This window comes from Hippopotamus amphibius, chromosome 16 (assembly GCF_030028045.1).
Source record: "Hippopotamus amphibius kiboko isolate mHipAmp2 chromosome 16, mHipAmp2.hap2, whole genome shotgun sequence".
NCBI lineage: Eukaryota > Metazoa > Chordata > Mammalia > Artiodactyla > Hippopotamidae > Hippopotamus > Hippopotamus amphibius.
In genome coordinates, this window is record NC_080201.1 from 37,930,341 (window position 1) to 37,951,874 (window position 21,534).

Here is a 21,534-nt window from a genome sequence, read left to right on the forward strand (position 1 = left end):
GAGGAGCCCACGCACCACAACGAAGAGTAGCCCCCACTCACTGCAACTAAAAAAAGAAAGCCTGTACACAGCAAAAAAGACCCAACACAGCCAATAAAATAAATAAATAAATAGCCAGTGGAAAGTGGACTCTTTCAGCACCCATCGTCAATATGTCAGATTCTCTCTTCCTCTTTCTCTTGGTGCTTCAACCACAATAGCTTCCTTTCACTTCCTTTGCCTCAGCTGATTTGCCCATGCTGTTCTTTCTGGCTGAATATTTGCTATTCCTCTTTACTTCATTAATTCTACCTATCATGCATATTTCCTCCAGAAAGTCTCCTCTGATTGCCCCACCCTACCACAGGTCAGATCTTGTCAACGGCCTTAGGGCCTCAGAATAGTACCTTCATAATTGTGATCACAGTAGTTATGTATTTATTTGTATAACAGTATGTGTTTGTATGAGATTCACAACAGCAGGAACTTTATTTTATTCACAAGATTGTACCCTGATCAGGAGCACAAGGTCCCGCATATAGTAGGTATCTAGTAAGTATTAAATGAATGAATATGTCAAGGCCAGTATCATCCACTTTGTAGAAAACCCTTGTTTTGGTATTGGTGTAAGTAAGGAATATGTTTGACAGCAGATAATTGAAAACCTAATGAACAGTGTTAAAAGTAGGTCTTGTTTCCTATAATTTATGAAAATTTTCAAACATGCAAAATACTTAAATTTTACAGTGGACACCTGTATGCCAACAGCCTAGATTGTACCATTGACATTTTACTATACTGTGTTAGCTTTATCACTTACCTACCCTTGTAACTATCTTTCTTTTTTTATGCATTGCAATGTAAGTTGCAGGCATTAGCACACTTCCCCCTAAATATTTCAGCATATATTATCATTACTTAGAGTTCAATATTTGCTTAAGGTTCTTGTTGAGGTAAAATTTAAATTCAATAAAATGCCTAAATCTTAAGTGTACTTTTCAGTACATTTTGACAAATGCAAATACTTGTGTAACACAAACCCCTATTAAGATATAGACTACTACTATCAGCCTAGGAAGTTCCCTCATACCCCTTTTCATTTTATACCTACCCCTAAGGGTAGGCAAACACTGCTCTGATTTTTTTCTACTATGGAATAGTTTTGCCTGTTCTAGAACTGCATGTAAATGGAATTATAGTATGTGTAAGGCTTTTGTGTAAGTCTTTTACTGAGCATAATGTTTTTGAGATTCATCCATTTTGTTGTATGTATCAGTAATTTGTTCCTTTTAAAAGTTGATTCATATTCCATTAAATGACTATACTACAATCTATTTATGTGTTTGATAGACATTTATGTGTTTTTTCCCCATTTTGGGTCTATTATCAGTAAAGCTATTATGAATATTCTTGCACAAGTGTTTTTGTGAACATATTTTCATTTCTCTTGAATAAACACTTAAGATTGGAAATATGGGTCATAGGCTATGTGTATATTTAGTTTTCCTAGACCTCTTTGCCAAGTAATTACAGTATTTTATACCCCCTTTCACTAATATTTGATGTTATTAGTCTTTTTATCTATTCTCATAGGTGTGGAGCTGAATCTTATTTTGAGCTATTTTCCCCCTTTCACATTATAGGGAATCTAGGGAGGCAGGTTACAACTGGGGTGCTACTCAACAATGAGCAACCCAGGCACTTTCTACTTTTCTATTCATCCTTGGTGGATTGATGATAATTCCATGCATGGCACCTAGGATAGGCAGCCTCCAAGATAGCTCCCAATGATCTCTGCCTTTTGGTGTTCTTGCCCTTGTGTAATTCCCTCAATAAGTAAGGACTGGACTTCGTGACTTGCTTCTTTATAGAACACAGCAGAAGTGATGTGATGCCACTTCTGAGATTACGTTATAAAAAGAATGTGGCTTCTGTCATTCTTTCTCAGATCACTCATTCTAGGGGAAGCCAGTTGCCATGTTTGGAGGCAGGTCTGTGAAGAGCCCACGTGATGAGGGACTGGGGTCTACCAACAGTCAGATGAGTGAGCTCAGAAGTGGGTCTCCCCCTAGTTGAGCATTCAGATAAGACTGCAGAATCACATCTGCATTCCTCAGAATGCAGAAACACAGAAACTGAGATATGTTGTTTTAAGCTGCTAATTTTGGGGGTAATTTGTTATGTAACGATAGATAACTGATTCAACATCTCATTGTCTCATTGTTATAAGATGGCTGCTTTACCTCTAGAGCCCCATGTTCATGCTTCAGACAGTAAGAAAAGTGTGAAAGGCAAAAGACAAAGGGTTTTTTGGACATGAATCGCTTCATTTTTATCAGGAACTCAGAGCCTTTCCAAAAATCTTAGTCAGTGGACTTTAGTTTATATCTTATTGGCCAGAGATAACACCACATGACCCACTCCTACTCAGAAGGTGGCTAGAGAGAAGGGGGACCTGGATGGAGTTTGCCTCAGCCAACTGTCAGTGTCTGCCACATTAAGCACTTCAAAAACCTCACAGGATAAAGACCTCTTCCTTAACACACACACCAGCCAAGTGCCCTTTTGGGGAAATGTCCATAAAAAGGATCTAGTCAAATGAAATTTTCAGAAGACTCCTCAGGGTCAGGATTGCAGGGCCTGGGTTCCCAATCCATGCCCTACACCATTCTCCAGGGAAAACTGAGGTGCTATCTTCCTCTGCTAGTTCTGTTCTTCCATTTCCTTGCATTAGAAACTGGAGAGTCATCCTGGAAATGTCCGTGACCACCACTTTTCCCCAGCAAAACAGCTCTTTAAGTTTTGCTAATATTATGGCCCTCATATTTTAAAAATTCCATCCCCCTCTTTCTTTATTGTCCATCCTCTCCCCATGCCTGAGGTCTAATACCAGGGGTATTTTGTTGGCCCAATCATTATCAACTTCAAATATAATTCTGTTACTTCCCAACTTAAAACTCTTACTGCCCCACTGCGCTCGAGATGAAGCCCAAACTCCTTCCCATGGTACGGAAGATCCTGCCTGCATAGCTGGATATGACCCACATCTGCAGCCTTAACTCTTTGCCTTGCACTTGGTGTACTCACAACACCAAACTGCTGACCTCTCTGCCCGGTAGGTTCTCACCGTTGATTAGGCAACTCCACCTGACTTCCTTAGGGATTCAGTTTTGGAGATAACTCTTCTAGAAAGCCTCTAGGACCACCAACACCCTCAACAGTGGGTCAGGTGACCTCCTCAGGAGTTGTGTATAAATCTTTTACCCTTTTGCGGGGGCGGGGGGGTCATATTCGGTTAACCTAGTAGAAAATTCAAATGATACAATTGGATATGGGATATGTCTTCTTCCTCTTCCTGCCCTCCAGTTCCTTTTTCCAGTTTTTTTAAAATTTATTTATTTATTTATTTTATTGGCCGTGTTGGGTTTTTTTTTTTTTTTGCTGTGCGTGGGCTTCCCCTAGTTGCGGTGAGTGGGGGCTACTCTTCGTTGTGGTGCACGGGCTCCTCATTGCCATGGCTTCTCTTGTTGTGGAGCATGGGCTCTAGGCACGTGGGCTCAATAGTTGTGGCTCACGGGCTTAGTTGCTCCAAGGCATGTGGGATCTTCCTGGAGCAGGAATCGAACCCGTGTCCCCTGCATTTGGCAGGGGGATTCTTAACCACTGCGCCTCCTAGGAAGCCCTCCAGTTTCTTAATGTATATGCAAGTCTAAATATATTTTCATATTATTTTTGCACAGTCTTAAGCAAGGTGTACTGTATTTTGTTTTTCCAATTAATACTATTTTGGAGACATATCACTTCGTATAGAACTATCATTCTTTTGAAGAACTGCAGTGACATTGTGTTGTGTGCATACCTTAATTTGCTCAAGCAATTTGTTGATGGACACCTGGGCTGTTTCTGATTTTGCTTTGACAGCAGTGCTGCGAAGCGCAACATCTGCACAAATGCATTTGAACACAGGTGGAGAATATCTTCTCAAATTCTTAGCGATGGGATTGCAAGATCAAAGGCGAGGTGAATTTTAAATCTTGATATAACACTCTAGTCAACCGACTTACTCGTCCCAACAACAACCCAACTCCTCCGTATTCGAATGTTAGGCCGTCTACAGCTCTAGACTACGTATTCGAGGGCAGGCACCTCCTAATATTCACATTTACCTGGCTGAATTGGCCCTCAATACATATCTGGCTTAACAAATTTTATACCTCGCAGCGCTGAGTCCAGGGCTGGGTATAGCAGACTCATCGGATGTCCATTACAGTTCTTCAATGATTAGACTTGCTAACATTTACAGAAGTTTATCAAACGTCAGATCTATGCCACGCGCTTTACCTCCCACCCGCTTTTCCACGCTCGCGTTCTCTTTCCTCCGAGGGAGGGGGCGTGCTCAGCACCACGACCCGCCCTACCTGTGCAGTCGTTGGCCGAGCCCGACGCCCGTTACTGCCTACTCCCGGCCAAGCCACGCTCCCACGCCGTTCGTCAGGCCGAGAGAGGGCGTGTCCATTGTCCCGCTGGACAATCCAGGCAGTATGCTCTCGTGAGAACCGGGACGCGCTGGTCGACCGGAGCAGTGTGGGTGCGAGCGTGCCCCGCGGTCCCTCAGAGACGGCGCACGCCGCGCCCCGCCCCCTCCGCACGCAGGCTCCGCGCGAGCTCGCGCACGCGCGCGCGCGCACCCGTCAGAGTCTCGGTCTGGCCGGCGGGGACCGGCGGGCGGAGGCTGGGCTGCTGAGGTACGAGGGGCGGAGCCAAGTCGTTGCTGCTGCCGCCGCCGCCGCCGCCGCCGCTACTGCCGCCGCTATTGCCGCCGCCGCCGCCGCCAGAGAGGAGCATGTCTGCAACTCGAGCCAAGAAAGTGAAGATGGCCACCAAATCATGCCCCGAGTGTGACCAACAGGTGGGCGCCGGGGGCCGGGCGCGCGGGCCGGCGGGGCGGGTGCGCGCGGGCGGACGGCCGTTGCCGGAGGCCGTTGGCTGTGGAGAGGCCGCCTCGCCGGGGTCCCGGCGGCCGAGCGTGTGGGCCGGCCCTCCGGGTCTGCGGCCACGATGGGAGCCCCGAACCGGCCGGGCCGAGCCGAGGAGTTGCCGGGGAAGCGCCCGGGGCCGCGGCCCAGCTGGTGCCCACCTGACGGCGGTTAGACGGGCGAGTGTCTTGCCCTGTGGCCGGGCCGCGCGAGAGGGGGCGTGGGTTTATGGTGAGCAGACGGGGCTCCCTGTCCGGACCCTTCCCGAATCGCCTGGCCGGCTCCGGTGACAGCAGCAGGAGTGTGGGGCAGCGGCCGAAGTGGACGAGTACGGTCCCTCGGCCCCCTCCTGCCCCAACAAGAATGCCCGTTGTGCCGACTCCGAGTCGGGCTGCTGGCTTCCAAATCCCGCTCCTGCCACACAGGGTTGCTTTGTTCCCCTTTCGGATGTGTACGGTGGACCCCCAAAACTGTTGCCCCCGCGACCTGGGCGGATGCTTAAATGGCCCGTAATGTAATAGTTCTAATTTTTGGCGAAATACAGAGATTTTCTTCTTTTAAATATATTTATTGTAATTTTGACTTAAGTAATCGTGAATCTTTTCTGTACATTGTTTTAAGTGGAACATTATTGAATAACGCCCCTATTGAAGCCCTTCCTTTCTGGGCGCTTCTCACTTCCCCCTATCCGTCGCGGTATCCGCTGTTAAAAATTTGGCGTTTCTGCTTCCACATCTTCTAAAAAATAATATGTGGTTTTATGAATTTTAAATGATTGCTTTCTACACAGATTTAATGGTGTCATAGCTGTAGTAGAAAAAAATCTCATTTTACTGTTTTAGTTTAAGGATGCCTTATTGTTTTACTAGAATAATACACGTTCCTCTAAACCTTATAATCTAATGAGTTAAAACTCTCGGTTAAAAGCATTAGTAAGGGCCTTTATTTCACTCCAACATGCAGATCTGGGTGTGTTTTTTTCTTTTCCACTGAGAGAATTTTTTCAAAATGACTACTTCCCTCCTCCCCCTTTCTCTCTCTCTCTCTCTTTCTTTTTCTTTTTCTTTCTTTCCTTCCTTCCTTCCTTCCTTCTCTTTCTTTCTTTCTTTCTTTCTTCCTTCCTTCCTTCCTTTTTTAAATCAGGAGTAATTTGAAATGGCTGAAGACTTTAATAATGTGATTTTAGTGCTTTAAGGAGCAAGCTTAAAGGTTGATCAAATCTTTTAACAGAAAATGTTACATGTTTTATTTAATATCTTTTATGGGCGATGGTAGGTATGCTGATCAGAGGAAGACTGCAAGGAGAATTACAGTTTATTGATCTTATGAGTTTATTGAGTATGCATTTTAGAAACAGTTTAGCGATGTTTTCCACAATAGAGTTAAATTTCCATTCTTACCATTAAACTAAATGTTCTGAAAAAATTGGACTTTTCTGTTTGTCTCCTCGTCAAAGATTATTTCAATATTTAAATCATTTCCATTTGTTCCATTTAATTGTGCGGAAGTATAAGGTTTACATGGTATGCATTATGCATTCCAGTTTCCATAGGGCATCAGTTATTGCAAATCCTGACCTTGTTGTAGTTGGCATAAAGTAACCTTTTGGGGAAAATAACCTGTTTTTAATAGCCTGGTTAAAAAAAGAGGAAAGGATAGGAAACTTGTAGCTATTCAACATTTTGTTTGGAAATACCACATTTTATTTCGTTGTTACTCACGCAGCCCCTGCCCCCAGCTGCCATAACAAAATAACCATAGGTTGGATGGCTCAAACAACAGTAATTTATTTTGTCGCATTTGTGGAGGCTAGAAGTCCCAAGATCCTGGCAGAAAAGGGAGCTTTCTGGTGTCTCCTCTAAGGACACTAATGCTACCATGAGGGCACCACCCTCATGACCTCATCTAAACCTAGTTATCCAAATAATACCATCACATCGGGGTGTTAGGGCTTCAACGTACGAATTCGTTGCTGGGGTGTTTTTTGGGGGGTGGAAACAATTCATTCTATAGCAAGTTACAGCAGTATAACTTAAAATGTTGGTTTGTGTTGTCCTTTATTCTAAATACTTAAGAGAAGATAACGTACGTGGTGACTAATTCAAACTTTTGGTGATTCTTAAAAGCGATTTGTCTTTTACTAAAGGTAACTCAATTAAGGAAAATAATACTTTTAGCTTTATAATTATTTGAAAGTAGAAGTTTCTTTTAAGTGAGCAAAAGCATTATAATCCAAGAAGCCATTTAAAAAAAAAACTTAGAATACTGCTGTTATTCTAAGTTGCTTGATGATTATTAGAATTTAGATATAGTTTATAAACATAAATGTAAAATCTTTAAAGTTTGAGGATATTGCCTCAGTTGAATAGATTTACATATGTTCTGTATGTGTGGGTAAGTTTCAAAACAGGTACAGAGATCAGCAAGCAAGAAAGACCTAGATTTTCAGTTGCTTTATAACATCCCCTTTTACATGCCTCTATTGAAAACGTAGTTCTGAAACATCTAAACCACAATACTTTTCATTTTCAACGGGTTTCACATCCACTAACTCAAATTACTGAGCCATTTTGAGTGTAGTAGTAGTCAAGATTCTTACTAATTTTCCAGTATCTTTGGTGTATGTTTCTGGTTTTGCCTTTTTCTCCTTTATTAGATCAGCTTTTTCCCCTTTTTAGGAAAAAATTTTAGGAAATTTTATGTGACATTTAGCAAATATGTCTGATAGAGGTAACTTTGATTTTCTTAGCAACAAAGAGTATAGATGGATTCTCTGTAATTTGGTTATTTTTGAGCTTTTTAAAGTCAGTGAAACAAGACTAGGATTTTGTTTTTTGCTGTTTTTTTTTTTTTTTAAAGCCTGTCTTACTTGTAAAACATGCAATCTAAATACCTATTTTTCAAGGAATAAAGTGATTCACAAGCCATCAGTAAACAAAAATTTGAATTTTTTTCTTCCATTTTAAAATCCTGAAAGTATAGCATTAGAACTTTCATTATTGTTGTCTTTGGCATTACAACTGAAATTTAAAGGAAGTTTAGGTGTTTGTTTAAAATCCAAATTATACAATAATTTAAAGAGATTAATATTACTCAAGTTGCCCACCCTATTTAATAATTCTTTTTACAGGATCTGTATTGTAGTGGTGGTTAGTTGGGTTTTTTTTCAGGGTTGTGTGAGGGGAACTTTCCATTTTCAAGTGGACCTTAGGATGATTTAGCTCAGGCACAGGAATGTTCCCTGAGCATAAGACACTTTCATTAAGGGATGTAAATCAGCCTATCAATCGAATTAGTCATGGCAAAGCCTGATGTACATTTCTCATCTTACTGTAGCACTCTGTTAATTCTGGATATGGGTTGATATAATTTTTTTGTGTATAAGAATTTAAATTTGTTGAGTTTCAGTAGCTGAAAGAAAATGGTTGTTTAGTAGCAAAGGATCTGTTGAGTAAGAACATTGTGTTCTGTGTTTTTTGGGTAGCATTAATGTAAAACAGTTTATATTACTGTGGATGGCCTTAATGATGTATTTAAGTGTAGAGGAAATGAGTCAGTATCTTTGAGCTTGGTTTCTATGAAGATGTGAAATTTTTTAGATGACAAAAACATATCTATTTTAGGCAAATTTAACACTATTAAGAAGTGTAACATTACATTTTGTGTCATGGTTTGAATCTCATTACATTCTTGATAAACTAAGCTGTTAGACATATCTGGAATTTATAGGAGTCATAGTTATTTTTCATAAATACAGACTAGAATTCTTTGTTCACTATTTTTATGCAAAGAAAAGAAATTCTGCCAAAATTCTGCTTTAGCTTACGTAGATCAAGTATTTATATTCTAGAATATGAGGCATTTTGTACATAAATGGATGAAAGCCTTATAATTGTAATTAAACTTTTACATAAGCAGAACAGTGGGCAAATGGAATTTATCTTACAAAGAGAATTTGTAATTACTATTCTGTGAGTACTTTTTGTTGATTACTTTATGGTTTTTAGTGAATGTGCTGTAAGTCCAAGGATCGTTAAGGTTAATATTAGTGAAACAGATGTGGAGGGAAATCTAAAACTTTTTTCAATGATTTTCAGTAACATTTGGCTTTTAAAAAATATTTATAGACTTGAAATGGAGAAAGGAGCCACTTGTAAAAATATTTTAACAGGTTTAGAAACAGAAGCCTAAAGAGCTTAAGTGTTTTATCCATCCTCTTTCCTGGAGCTGAGACTGTAAGATCCTAGACTTCAACTCAAACTGGTTGTTGTAAACTATTTTTTTTTTATCAGTAGTAATTGGCATTTTACCCTCATGTTGAAATCTGGATTGTTTTCATTTCTTTTTCCTTTTGAAATGTCTTGTAGATCTACCTTTTCTCCAATTCCATTCTCATTATGCCAGTGGGGCCCTCATAATATTATGTTGGGGTTACTTTAATGACTTCCCAACCATGCCCCTTTTTCCAATTTATTCTATATAAGCTGCTGTCAAACTAATATTTTAGGAAATGCTGCCTTTTCCCCATGTATTTTTCCTTGGCTCTGACCCTGTTGTGGTTTTCTGTTGTTCACTCACATCAGCACATGTTTATCATGCATTTGCTATATCATGGTGTGGTAATGCATTAGTAGAATGTGAAGATGTAAAGGACACAATACTCATCTCATAATTTGTTGTAAGGAGGTGGGGTTTAAATAAATCCATGATTCCTACTTTAAGTCATTTATCATTCAGTTCAGGAGAGTACATAAACACTGAGGAGTTTAACAACAGAAAAATAGTAATAATAAATTTTCTTTTTTTTGTCTCCAGGTTCCTGTTGCATGTAAATCATGTCCCTGTGGTTACATATTTATTAGCAGGAAACTTTTAAATGCAAAACACCCAGAAAAATCACCATCTTCTACAGGTAATTGTGAGAATTTCCCACATTTTTAGCTGTTTGATGTAGAAATTTAAAATTAATTTTTGTCAATTTACTATTCAATTTTTGTTGAACACACACTATTGAAGTATGTGTTTGGTTTTTATTAGCTATTGAAAATCAGCTTATGACATTAGTGTGCCGTTCATTCTATTTAAATGTTAACTCCCTTGTAATGCTGATAAAGCTTGTAACAAATTTTCTATTTTTTATTTTTGGAAGACAGAGCACCATTGAAGGGTTTAAGCAAGGGAGTGACCCAATCCCTTGGGTCATTTTTTTTTTTTTAATGTTTAATAAAGGTATAATTGACATCCAATAAGTTGCATATATTTAAAGTGTATGATGTTTTGTCATATGTTTACACCAATCACACAATCACCACAATCAAGATAATGAACATGTCCATCATTCCTGTAAGTTTTCTAGTTCCCCTTTGTAATCTTTCCATCTTGTTCCCCACTCCCCCAGATAACCACTGATCTGCTTTCTGTCACTGTTTTAAAACTTTACATTATATAAATGAAATCATACAGTATGTACTCTTTTTTTCACCTGGCTTCTTTCACTGAGCATAATTTAAGATTCAGCCATTTATTGTGTATGTCAATAAGAATTCATTCCTTTTTACTGCTTAGTAGTATTCTTTGTGTGGATATGCCACAATTTGTTCATTTGTTCACTGCTTGATGGACATTTTAGTTTTTTCCTCTCATAGTGCTGGTAAAATGCATAACAACTTTAAAGGTTTTTTTTTTTTTTTTCCAACTGCTGACTGAAACAGTATAACCTGATTTGGGTGTGAATATAATTTTTAGACACATTGGTGATTTTTTTGTAGTTCCCTGATAGAGAATATCTAAAAACATGTTTGTTTGAATTTTATCTTCCCATTAATGTAGACAAATTGGATTTATTCAGTGGATATATTTATTTATTTTAATTTTTAAATTTTTATTATTTTTATTGGAATATAATTGCTTTACACTCTTGTACCAGTTTTTGAGGTACACCAAAGTCAATCAGCTGTATTTATACACATATCCCCATATTCCCTCCCTCCCTTGACTCACCCCCACCCTCCCTGATTCAGCGGATATATTTATTAAAAAACAAAATTTTGTTATTCTTTGATAAAGTCAGAACTTTGTTCATGATCCCCAAATAAGAGTCGATTGATTACAAATGTATATATGCTAGGGATTGTTCTAAGCCTTAGGCCTAAAGTAATGAATGAATCTGCTATCAAGGTGGGTTCACTGCTGTCATGGAGTTTACTATATTCTTGTGGGCAGGAAATGGAGAATAAATAAGCAGGGAGAATATCAACTTGTGATAAACACCTTGTAAGAAATTAGAGTGCTGCAGTGTGCAACTGGAAGGCTACTTTTGGTTGAATGGTTGGAGGCGTCTCTGAGAGGTGACATTTTAAGCTGAGGCTGAATAGGAACATGGGGGTGGTAGCCATAAGATCAGGAAGAAGATCATTCTTGACAGATGAGATAGCAAATGCTAAAATTCTAAGGTTGTTAGAAGTTTGGTATATTTTAGGAACAAAAAGGCCAGTGTGGTTGCAGTGTATACAGTAAAAGCTGAAGAGTGTTTGATATGAGGCCAGAGGAATAAGCAGGGGCCAGATTATTTAAGACTTTGTGAACTATAATAAGATTTTGAGTTTTGTTCTTATAGTGTGAAGAGAAACTATCCCTGGATGTGGGATGAGGTACGAGGAAGGTGGCATGGTCTGATTGGCCTTTTAGAAAAATCATTCTGAATGCTGTCTAGAGAATAGTTTGTGTGTTACAAGGTGGAAGTGAGCTGTTGCAGTATGTTAACTGAGTGAGGATGCCAAGTTAGAGAAAGAATGGTTATAGTAGGAGATGATTCAGGAATTATTTATATTTATGCCTGTGAGAGGTCTCTTTATCCTAGGTCTATGGAGAGATGGGAGGAAAGCTGTTTTAATTCCATTTCTGCCTCTCAGTTTGCTCCCTTTCAGCATGATAACGGACTTACTATTAATCCATTAGTTCTTAAAGGCTATTGCTGGATTGGTTATATAGAAGTCATCCATAGAGCTTGTTAAAAATTCCTGTTCTTTTTTTTAAAATTTTATTTTTCTATTTTATACATATTAGTGTGTACATGTCGATCGCCATCTCCCAGTTCATCCCCACCCCCCACCCCGCCCCAATTCCTAGTTTTTATTCCCTAAGAGTTTGATTGAGGTATGGGAGCCCTGGAATGATTCATTCAGTGGATTTGCTGGGGTGGCATGTCAACTCAGTTCTGAGTCTTCAAAATGAATAAGACATGGTCCATGCTGTTAGTGGGACAAGTGTGTGTGTTTTTTTACTCAACAAATATTTTTGAGATCCTTCTATATACCAGTGATTCAGGTGAGGAAGGAGGTAAGGAAGAAACCTAGCAAGGACAGAGAAAAGGGGCAGATGCTACAAGTGTTAAGGAGTTAGAATCATTTGAAGGAGAGGGAAGACTTTAGAATGACTCCCAGATTTGACTGGGATTACTGGTTAGAAAGGGAAGAAAAAGCAAAGACAAGTTTTGAGGGAAAGATGAAGAAACTAGGTTTGGATATAGTTGTGAAATATCATCCATGTGGGGTTGTTTTTTTTTTGATTTTTGTTTTTCCAGTTGGACATACAGTCTGAAGCTCGGAATAGCCTCAGTGGGAGATAAAAGTTTTGAATCATCATGATTGTTGACATCATGGAAATGGATGAGCTAGTTCTATAGAGTCTGTAGGGTAGGAAGAGGAAGCAGGTTTGGGGACTGAACTCTGACAGACTCCAATCTTAAAGGGTAGAAGTGGGTAGGGAGGTCATGTCAACTGAGAAAAAAATGTCAGCTTCAGGAGAACAGCCAACAGAGAGTGGTGTTACATAAGTCAGGGTGATGAGTGAGAAGCAGTTCATTGTTATTTTACATTTGGAGTTTCCTAAGTTTCTGTTTAATAAGAGTAGCCTTGTGACCTCGAAGTGAAGACGAAACATTGAAGCCTAGAAGATCCTAGGGAAGAGGAAGAAGAACCAGCAAAAGAAAGAATAGAAAAAACAGAAATATCAGGGATAGACTGCTATAGAACCAGAGGAGGAAAGGGTTTTAAGAAGGATTAAGAGTACTCAAATCCTGGAAATCAGTTGGGTATAGAACACAGATGTACTATATGTTGTTGTATGTTATATGGAAGATCTGGCTTCAGATTCAGATTCCAGTTTGGTCACACTCTAACAGGTTAATTAATCTCCGTGAGCAGCTACTGTCTACTTGTGTATACAGAGGTTTATAGTACCAGCCTTAGAGGATTAAAGTATAGATGAAGTGCATATGAAAATGTCTAACGTAAAGAAAGCTTGGTGTGTTATAGGTACAATAAATACTAATTTTTACAATTAAGTTTCTTAAAAGTAAGATTTTCCTTGGCTAGTCCATAGTATGTGGGGAATTGAAGAGTACAATTTAAAAAATCTCCACAGTTTATCAAGTTCTTGATGAATGTTATCAATGGGATCTAGAACATTTCCATTTTAATTAGCAGAGAATTTATGGAAGAAGAAATGAAAATGGATAATATGTATTTGGAAAGATAACTTCACTAATAATCTGGGAAATGCAGTGGAAATAAAATACCATTCTTTTTTCCCACATTCTGACAAAAATGTAAAGGATTTCTAAGTGCTTTTATAATTAAGGCAAAATGAGTACTTTCATACTAGTGGTTAGAGTGTAAATTGGCACAACCTTTTTGGAGGGCATTCTGACAGTAGTTGTTAAAAGTTTTAAATTTATATAACCTAGAATGTAGACTTCTTTATCGATTGGTATGTAGCCTAGAGATATAATTGTTTATAATACACAATAAAATATTTACTAGGATTTTCAGTCAACAGTGTAATTGCAAAAAGTTGTTAAGCCAAATATCATCAGTAGGAGAATGTTTAATTAAGTATGGTACATCTTTTTTTCTTTTAATATTTATTAATTTACTTATTTTGGTTGTGCTGGGTCTTAGTTGCGGCACACAAGATCTTTAGTTGTGGCATGTGGACTTCTTAGTTGTGGCATTCATGTGGGATCTGGTTCCCTGACTGGGGAACGAACCCAGGCCCGCTGCATTGGGAGTGTGGAGTCTTACGCACTGGACCACCAGGGGTGTCCTTAGGGTGCATCCTTCAGGAAACAACAGTATGTGCTACTTAGAAAGGATGATGCAGGGATTTCCCTGGTGGTCCAGCAGTTAAGACTCCGTGCTCCCAATACAGGGAGCCTAGGTTCGATCCCTGATTAGGGAACTAAATCCAGCATGCCGCAACTAAAGATCCCAGGTGCTGCAACTAAGACCTGGTGCAGCCTAAATAAATAAATAAATAAATATGTTAAAAAAATGGATGATGCAGATTTGTAATTGCTGACATGGAAAAAATCTCTAAAGTACTGTTAATTTAAGAAGAAAGTGCAAAACAATACTTGTATTAATTCATTTTTTACAAAAATTTTTTTTCTTGTGATGAGACTTTTCAAATATACAATACACTATTAACTATAGTCACCATGCTGTGTATTATATCTCTATGACTGACTTATTTTATAATTGAAAGTTTGTGCTTTTTGGACCTCCATCTGTTTCACCCACTTCCCAGTTCCAGCCTCTGGTAACTACCAATCTGTTCTTGGTATATGAGCTCCTGGGTTTTGTTTTGTTTTGTTTTGTTTTTGGTTTCACACATAAGTGAGATCATATATTTGTCTTTCTGTGTCTGTCTTATTTCACTTAGCATAATGCCCTCAAGGTCCATCCATGTTGTCGCACATGGCAAGATTTCTTTTTTTTTTTTTGATGGCTGAATAATACTCCATATTTTGTTTACCCATTCATCTATTGATGGACACTTAGGTTTTTCCATATCTTGGCTATTGTAAATAATACCTCAGTGAACATGGGGATACATAAATCTTTTGAGTTAGTGTTTTTCATTTTTTTCGGATAAATATCCAGAATTGGAGGTGCTGGATCATATTGTGGTTCTATTTATAGTTTGTTTTTAAGACTCCACAAAATGGTTTCTACATGTAGTATTAATCAGTAAATGTATAAGTAGATCACTAGTTAACAAGGAGGAATCAAGGAAGACTTTCATTTGCATGATTAAACATTTACAACAGAAAAGAGAAACATCTTTAAAGCTCAGATCGCACTTATCTTAAAATCAAAGCTATAAAAGATCATTTTAAATTTCAGTGGGTTGGACTTCCTAGGTGGCGCAGTGGTAAAGAATCCGCCTGCCAATACAGGGGACACGGGTTCGAGCCCTGCCCTGGGAAGATTCCACATGCCACGGAGCAGCTAAGCCCGTGCACCACAACTATTGATCCTGTGCTCTAGAGCCTATGAGCCACAGCTACTGAGCCCATGTGCCACAACTGTTGAAGCCCATGCACCTAGGGCCTGTGCTCCACAACAAGAGAAGCCACTACAATGAGGAGCCTGCACACCACAATGAAGAGTAGCCCCTGCTCACAGCAACTACAGAAAGCCCGTGTGCAGCAACGAAGACCCAACACAGCCAATAAATAAATAAAATAAATAAAAAAATTAAAAAAAATTTCAGTGGGTTGAAACCTCTTATTTAATTGTACCTTTGTGTGACATACAGGAGGAAAATAAGTCATAAATTTATCTAGATTTGAATTCTTGGAAAACTCATGTTTTGCAAATGTACTAATCATCTTTGTATATTCATAACATACATGAAAATAGGGAGGTAGGACACTAGAACAATATAGAACTTTGCAAGCTGAAAATATAAAGAAGTAAAATCTATTATGGAAATTAATTTTAAATTGTAAAATTATCTTAATTTTGGTGAGAGGAAAAGATGAGTATTACAAATAAAGCTGTATTAATGCTCAGTGTTTTGTAAAAGGGCATAGAACCTCAAGGCAATTAATTATTCTTTGATATCTTTCTAAATGAGTTAGGAATGTAGTATTATTTCTTTTATCTTTTTTAGGGGGCCAGTATTACATGGAGATAAATTTTTAAAAATTGACTTTATTGTTCATGTAGGATTTCATTTCTAAATTGAATGGTTGACTGGGAGTTTTAAAAGTAGCCTTGAAATGAATCAACAGACAAAGGATTAATCTCCAAAATATATAAACAGTTCATCCAGCTCAATATCAGAAAAACAAACAACCCAATTAAAAGATGGGCAGAAGACCTAAATAGGCATTTCTCCAAAGAAGACATACAGATGGCCAAGAGGCACATGAAAAGCTGCTCAGCATCACTAATAGAGAAATGCAAATCAAAACTACAATGAGGTACCACCTCACACTGGTTAGAATGGACATCATCAGAATCTACAAACAGTAAATGCTGGAGAGGGTGTGGAGAAAAGGGAACGCTCTTGCACTGCTGGTGGGAATGTAGAATATAGCCACTATGGAGAACAGTATGGAGGTTCCTTGCAAAACGAAAAATAGAACTACCATATGACCCAGCAATCCCACTACTGGGCATATACCCAGAGAACACCATAATTCAAAAAGACACATGCACTGCAGTGTTCATTGCAGCACTATTTACAACAGCCAGGACATGGAAGCAACCTAAATGTCCATCAACAGATGAATGGATAAGAAGATGTGGTACATATATGCAATGGAATATTACTCAGCTGTAAAAAGCAATGAAACTGGGACATTTGTAGAGATGGATGGATCTAGAGACTGTCATACAGAGTGAAGTGAGTCAGAAAGAGAAAAACAAATATCGTATATTAACACATATATGTGGACTATAGAAAAATGGTACAGATCAACCGGCTTACAAGGCAGAAATAGAAACACAGATGTAGAGAACAAACATACGGACACCAAGTGGGGAAAGCAGGGAGGGTTGGGGGGGAATGAATTGGGAGATTGGGATCCCAAATTGTACACTCTAAATATATGCAGTTTCTTGTATGTTAACTGTATCTCAATAAATGTTCTTAAAAAAAAAAAGTAGCCTTGAGGTTAAGTCTTAATGTCAATTTGAAGAAATTTTTAAAAGAAGAAATTTTTAAAATAGAAATTAAAGGAAGTATTGTATTTCCTAAACTAAAAGTGTTTGTACTGTGGACTAAACCTTGAGCACTGTAGTAATAATCTATTCAAATATTGATCAGTTTGTAACTACTGTAGTAGTTATCTATTCAAATATTTGGTCAGTCACAAAATACTGACAGAAGCAGTTTTTGGTGAGAACAATCTCATTTTGTTCCAAATCTTTAATTGGTTTTCCAGGTGCATGTTCTGGGTGGTTTAGTGACATCAAGGGTGCTATTTTGCATTTAATAACAATGGATATACCTTTTTCCTTTACAATTTTTTCATTATAAAAACTGTAAAGTAAACTGAAAATCTAAATAAGATACTAGTTTATAAAAGGTAAGAAACTTTCTAACCTCTAAAGGTAAGAAAAAGATTTAAAACATTTAGAACTTGAAATAGCTTATTAGTATTTAACTGTTAATTTCTCAGTGAGTATAAGCTTTGGGTTAAGCTTAGTCAAATAACAACCTCCGCACTTTTTATTGGGGGAAGGAAAAAAGGGATAAAGATATTAAACCTGATGTTTAAATCATTCTTTAAGGCAAGTTAACAAGCAAAGGCTGATAAATAAGCAAAGTCCATAAATGACATACTCACTTTTGTGGTTAAGGAAGAAAAATGAAGAAATGATTATCACCAGTTCCTTTTAGAAACCCAAAGTGATTGAACATTAATTCAGTAGTAAGTGGTCCTCAACTCTGAATTACTTGACACTGAAGGTTTGGTTTTGTTATTTCAGAAAACATTGTTCCTTACATGCTAATCACTTAAAATTATTGTACATTCATATATGGAACATAGTTTTTGTTTTGCCTTTTGATGAAAAAATACACACCTTCATCTATGTGCCTGTATTGTGCATTCTTTTTTGTTTGTTTATGGAGTGTTATTATTTTACTTTTTTTAAGGATTTTATTGAGATATAATTGACATACAATAAACTGCATATATTTAAAGTGTACAGTTTGATATTTTTTTCTTTTTAGTAATGTATATATGGCAATCCCAATCTCCCAGTTCATGCCACACTGACCTCCACCCAGCCCCTGGCACTTTCCCCCTTGGTGTCCATATGTTTGTTCTCTACATCTGTGTATTTTAGGTTTTTTAAAAAAATTAATTAATTTATTGGCTGCTTTGGGTCTTCATTGCTGCACATGGGCTTTCTCTAGTTGTGGTGAGCGGGGGCTACTCTTCATTGTGGTGTGTGGGCTCCTCATGCGGTGGCTTCTCTTGCTGCGGAGCATGGGCTCTGGACGCATGGGCTTCAGTAGTTGTGGCACACTGGCTTAGTTGTTCCATACATGTGGGATCTTCCTGGAGCAGGGATTGAACCTGTGTCCCCTGCATTGGCAGGCGGATTCTTAACCACTGCGCCATCTAGGAAATCTGTGTTTTAGGTTCTTATTCATATAGTTCATATAATGATATCTGTAGTCGTCTTTTTTTTTTTTAAGATTTAGTTAGTTATGGCTGCATTGGGTCTTTGTTGCTGCGTGCAGGGTTTTCTCTGGTAGTGGTGAGTGGGGGCTACTCTTTGTTGCAGGGTGTGGGCTCTTCAGTGTTGTGGCTTCTCTTGTTGCAGAGTACGGGCTCTAGGCACATATGTGAGCTTCAGTAGTTGCGGCGCATGGGCTCAGTAGTTGTGGCACACGGGCTTAAGGTGTTCTGTGGCATGTGGGATCTTCCTGGACCAGGGCTTGAACCCATGTCCCCTACATTGATGGATTCTTAACCACTGCGCCCCCCCAGGGAAGTCGCCTGTATTTGTTTTAAAAGACATTTTTCATAAAATCCTCTGATTTCTTCTAATCAAGACTGATTTTAGGTCTGTTGCACAGCTGTCATACTAAAATTTCTTTCCATTTAAAAAAGATAATCCCACATTTTTTTTTTAAAGATTTTTTTGATGTGGACCATTTTTAAAGTCTTTATTGGATTTGTTATAATATTGCTCCTGTTTTATGTTTTGGTTTTTTGGCTGCGAGGTGTGTGGGATCCCTGATCAGAGATCGAACCCACACCCCCTGCATTGGAACGCAAAGTCTTAACCACTGGGTCACCAGGGAAGTCCCCCACTTTTTTTTAATATACTGGTTTTTTTAAACCCGTGTGTTTTATTTATGGAACTAATTTTCCAAAAATTTTCAGACCTGGAAAAAATTTTCATGAAAGACACATGGTGGTACATTTCCTATCTACCATTGTAGAGAGTGCCTTTACTTTGCACTCACACTTAAATGTCATTCACATTCTTCATTGGTACTCAGTGAGTCCTTTCCATCTGAAGGCTCAAGTCTTCAGCTTAGGGCAGTTTTAGCTATTTCTTTTTCTCCATTCTCTTTTCCTTCTGCATGCTTATTGGATGATATATCAGGATCGCCATCCACAGAAAACCTGACTGACACTGAATTGGTCAAATAGTTTACTTTTCCTATTTAGTGAAGAAAAATGAAGTTGACACTACCATTGGCCCTCTGCAGTGGGTTTCCATGTCTGTGGGTTCCACCAACCATGGGTTGAAAATATTCAGGGAAAAAGAATTTCAGAAAGTTCCAAAAACCAAAACTTGAATTTGCTGTGCACTGGTAACTGTTTACGTAGCATTTACATTGTATTCGGTATTATATCTAGAAATGACTTCAGCTATGCAGGTGGACGTGTATAGGTTTTGTGCATATAGTATACCATTTTATATAAGGTACTTGAACATCTGCAGATTTTTGTATCTGTGGGGGATCCTGGAACCAGTCCCCCATGGATACCAAGGAACCACTGTACGGGACTAGTGGTTCGATGATATCTTCTCTTTCTTGAGAAGGTGTGGCTTTCATGCTCATTCCTTTTTGCTTTGTTCCAGGAAATTTCAGTGTTTTCCTTTTCTCATAATGGACATGTCTGAATTCTGTGTTCAGACATGTCCATTATTTAACTTGCCTTTATACACTTTATTTTTAGCAGTTCATTTTGTTTTTTAATTTCTTCTTTTTCATTTATTTTTTCCTATCTTTTTTTGTGGTAAAATATACATGACATAACATTTAGTATTTTAATCAATTTAAGTTGTTCGGTTTAGTGGCTTTAAGTACATTCATTCATATCATGTGCTTAATCATCACCACTATCCATTTCCAGAACTCTTTTCATCTTCCCAAACTCCATACACATGAAACAATAACTCCCCATTTTCCTTCCTCTGCCCCCCAATCACGTCCCAGGTCATCGCTATTCTTTCTGTGCCTATGAATTTGAATTTGACTACTGTAGTTACCTTCTATAAGTGGAATCATACAATATTTGCCCTTTTGTGTTTGGTTTAACTTAGCATGATGTCTTCAGAATTCATCCATGTTGTAATGTGTCAGAATTTCCTTCCTGAATAATAGTCGATTGTAAGTACATACTACATTTTGTTTATTCTTGAATTGATGGACACTTGAGTTGCTTTCACCTTTTGGCTGTTGTGAAAAATCTGCTGTGAACATTGGTGTGCAAATAGCTGTTTAGTTCCCTGCTCTCAGTTCTTTTGGATATCTGCCTAGAAGGGGAAATGCTGGATCATAAGTAATCCTGTTTAATATTCTGAGGAATTGCCATATTGTTTGCACTATTTTTCATTACCACCAGCAGTGCACAAAGGTTCCAGTTTCTCCACATCCTCACCAACTTGTTATTTTATGTGCTTTTCATAATAGCCATCCTAATGGGTATGAAGTGATGTCTTGCAATTTTAATTCGCACTTCCCTAATGATTAGTGATGTTGAACATCTTTTCATGTGTTTATTGGTTATTTGTCTGTCTTTGGAGAAAAGTCTGTTCAAGTTCTTTGTCCATTTTTTGTTGTTGAATTGTGTAAGTTCTTTTTATTCTGGATGTTAATCCCTTATCTGACATATTTTTGCAAATATTTTCTTCCATTCCATGAGTTGCCTTTCTACTCTGTTGATAGTGTCCTTTGACATTACAGAAGTTTTTAATTTTGATGAAGTCCAAGTTGTCTATTTTTTCTTTTGTTGCCTGTACTTCTGGTGTAATATCCAAAAATCATTGACAGATCCCCTATCATGAAGCTTTACCCCTGTTTTTTTCTTAATAAGCATTTTGTGGTTTTAGCTGTTATATTTAGATTTTCAGCCCATTTTGAGTTAATTCTTGTATATGGTATAAGGGTCCAGTTTCATGTTTTAGCCTGTGGATATCCATATTTCCTAATTACCACTTGTTGAAAGTACTGTGTTTTCATGGTACCGTTACTGAAAATCATTTGACCATATATTTGAGAATTTATTTCTGGGCTGTTGTATTCTGTTGGTCTGTATGTCTCTGGTAAGGCAGTACCACATTTTTTTGATTACTGTAGTTTTGTTAGAAAAGTTTTGAAATCAAAACGTATGATTCTTTGTTCTTTTCCAAGATTGTTTTGGCTGTTTAGGGTCCATTGAGGTTCTATGTGATTTTAGGATGGAGTTTTCTACTTATGCAAAAAATCTTAATGATATAATACTCTCTTAAGGTATGCTTTGAAATGTTTT

General features: G+C 38.1%; 1 protein-coding gene across 1 annotated transcript in view; it reads left to right on the forward strand.

Moving 5' to 3' along the window:
* The first annotated feature begins 4,535 nt into the window (after positions 1 to 4,535).
* LOC130838361 (UPF0547 protein C16orf87 homolog) overlaps positions 4,536 to 21,534 on the forward strand; it is a 128,042-nt gene continuing 111,043 nt past the window's right edge. The window contains exons 1-2 of the mRNA XM_057711321.1: positions 4,536 to 4,888; positions 9,771 to 9,867. Of these exons, the coding sequence (XP_057567304.1) occupies positions 4,823 to 4,888; positions 9,771 to 9,867 (163 nt within the window). The 5' untranslated portion in view covers positions 4,536 to 4,822. The remainder of the gene's footprint in view (positions 4,889 to 9,770; positions 9,868 to 21,534) is intronic.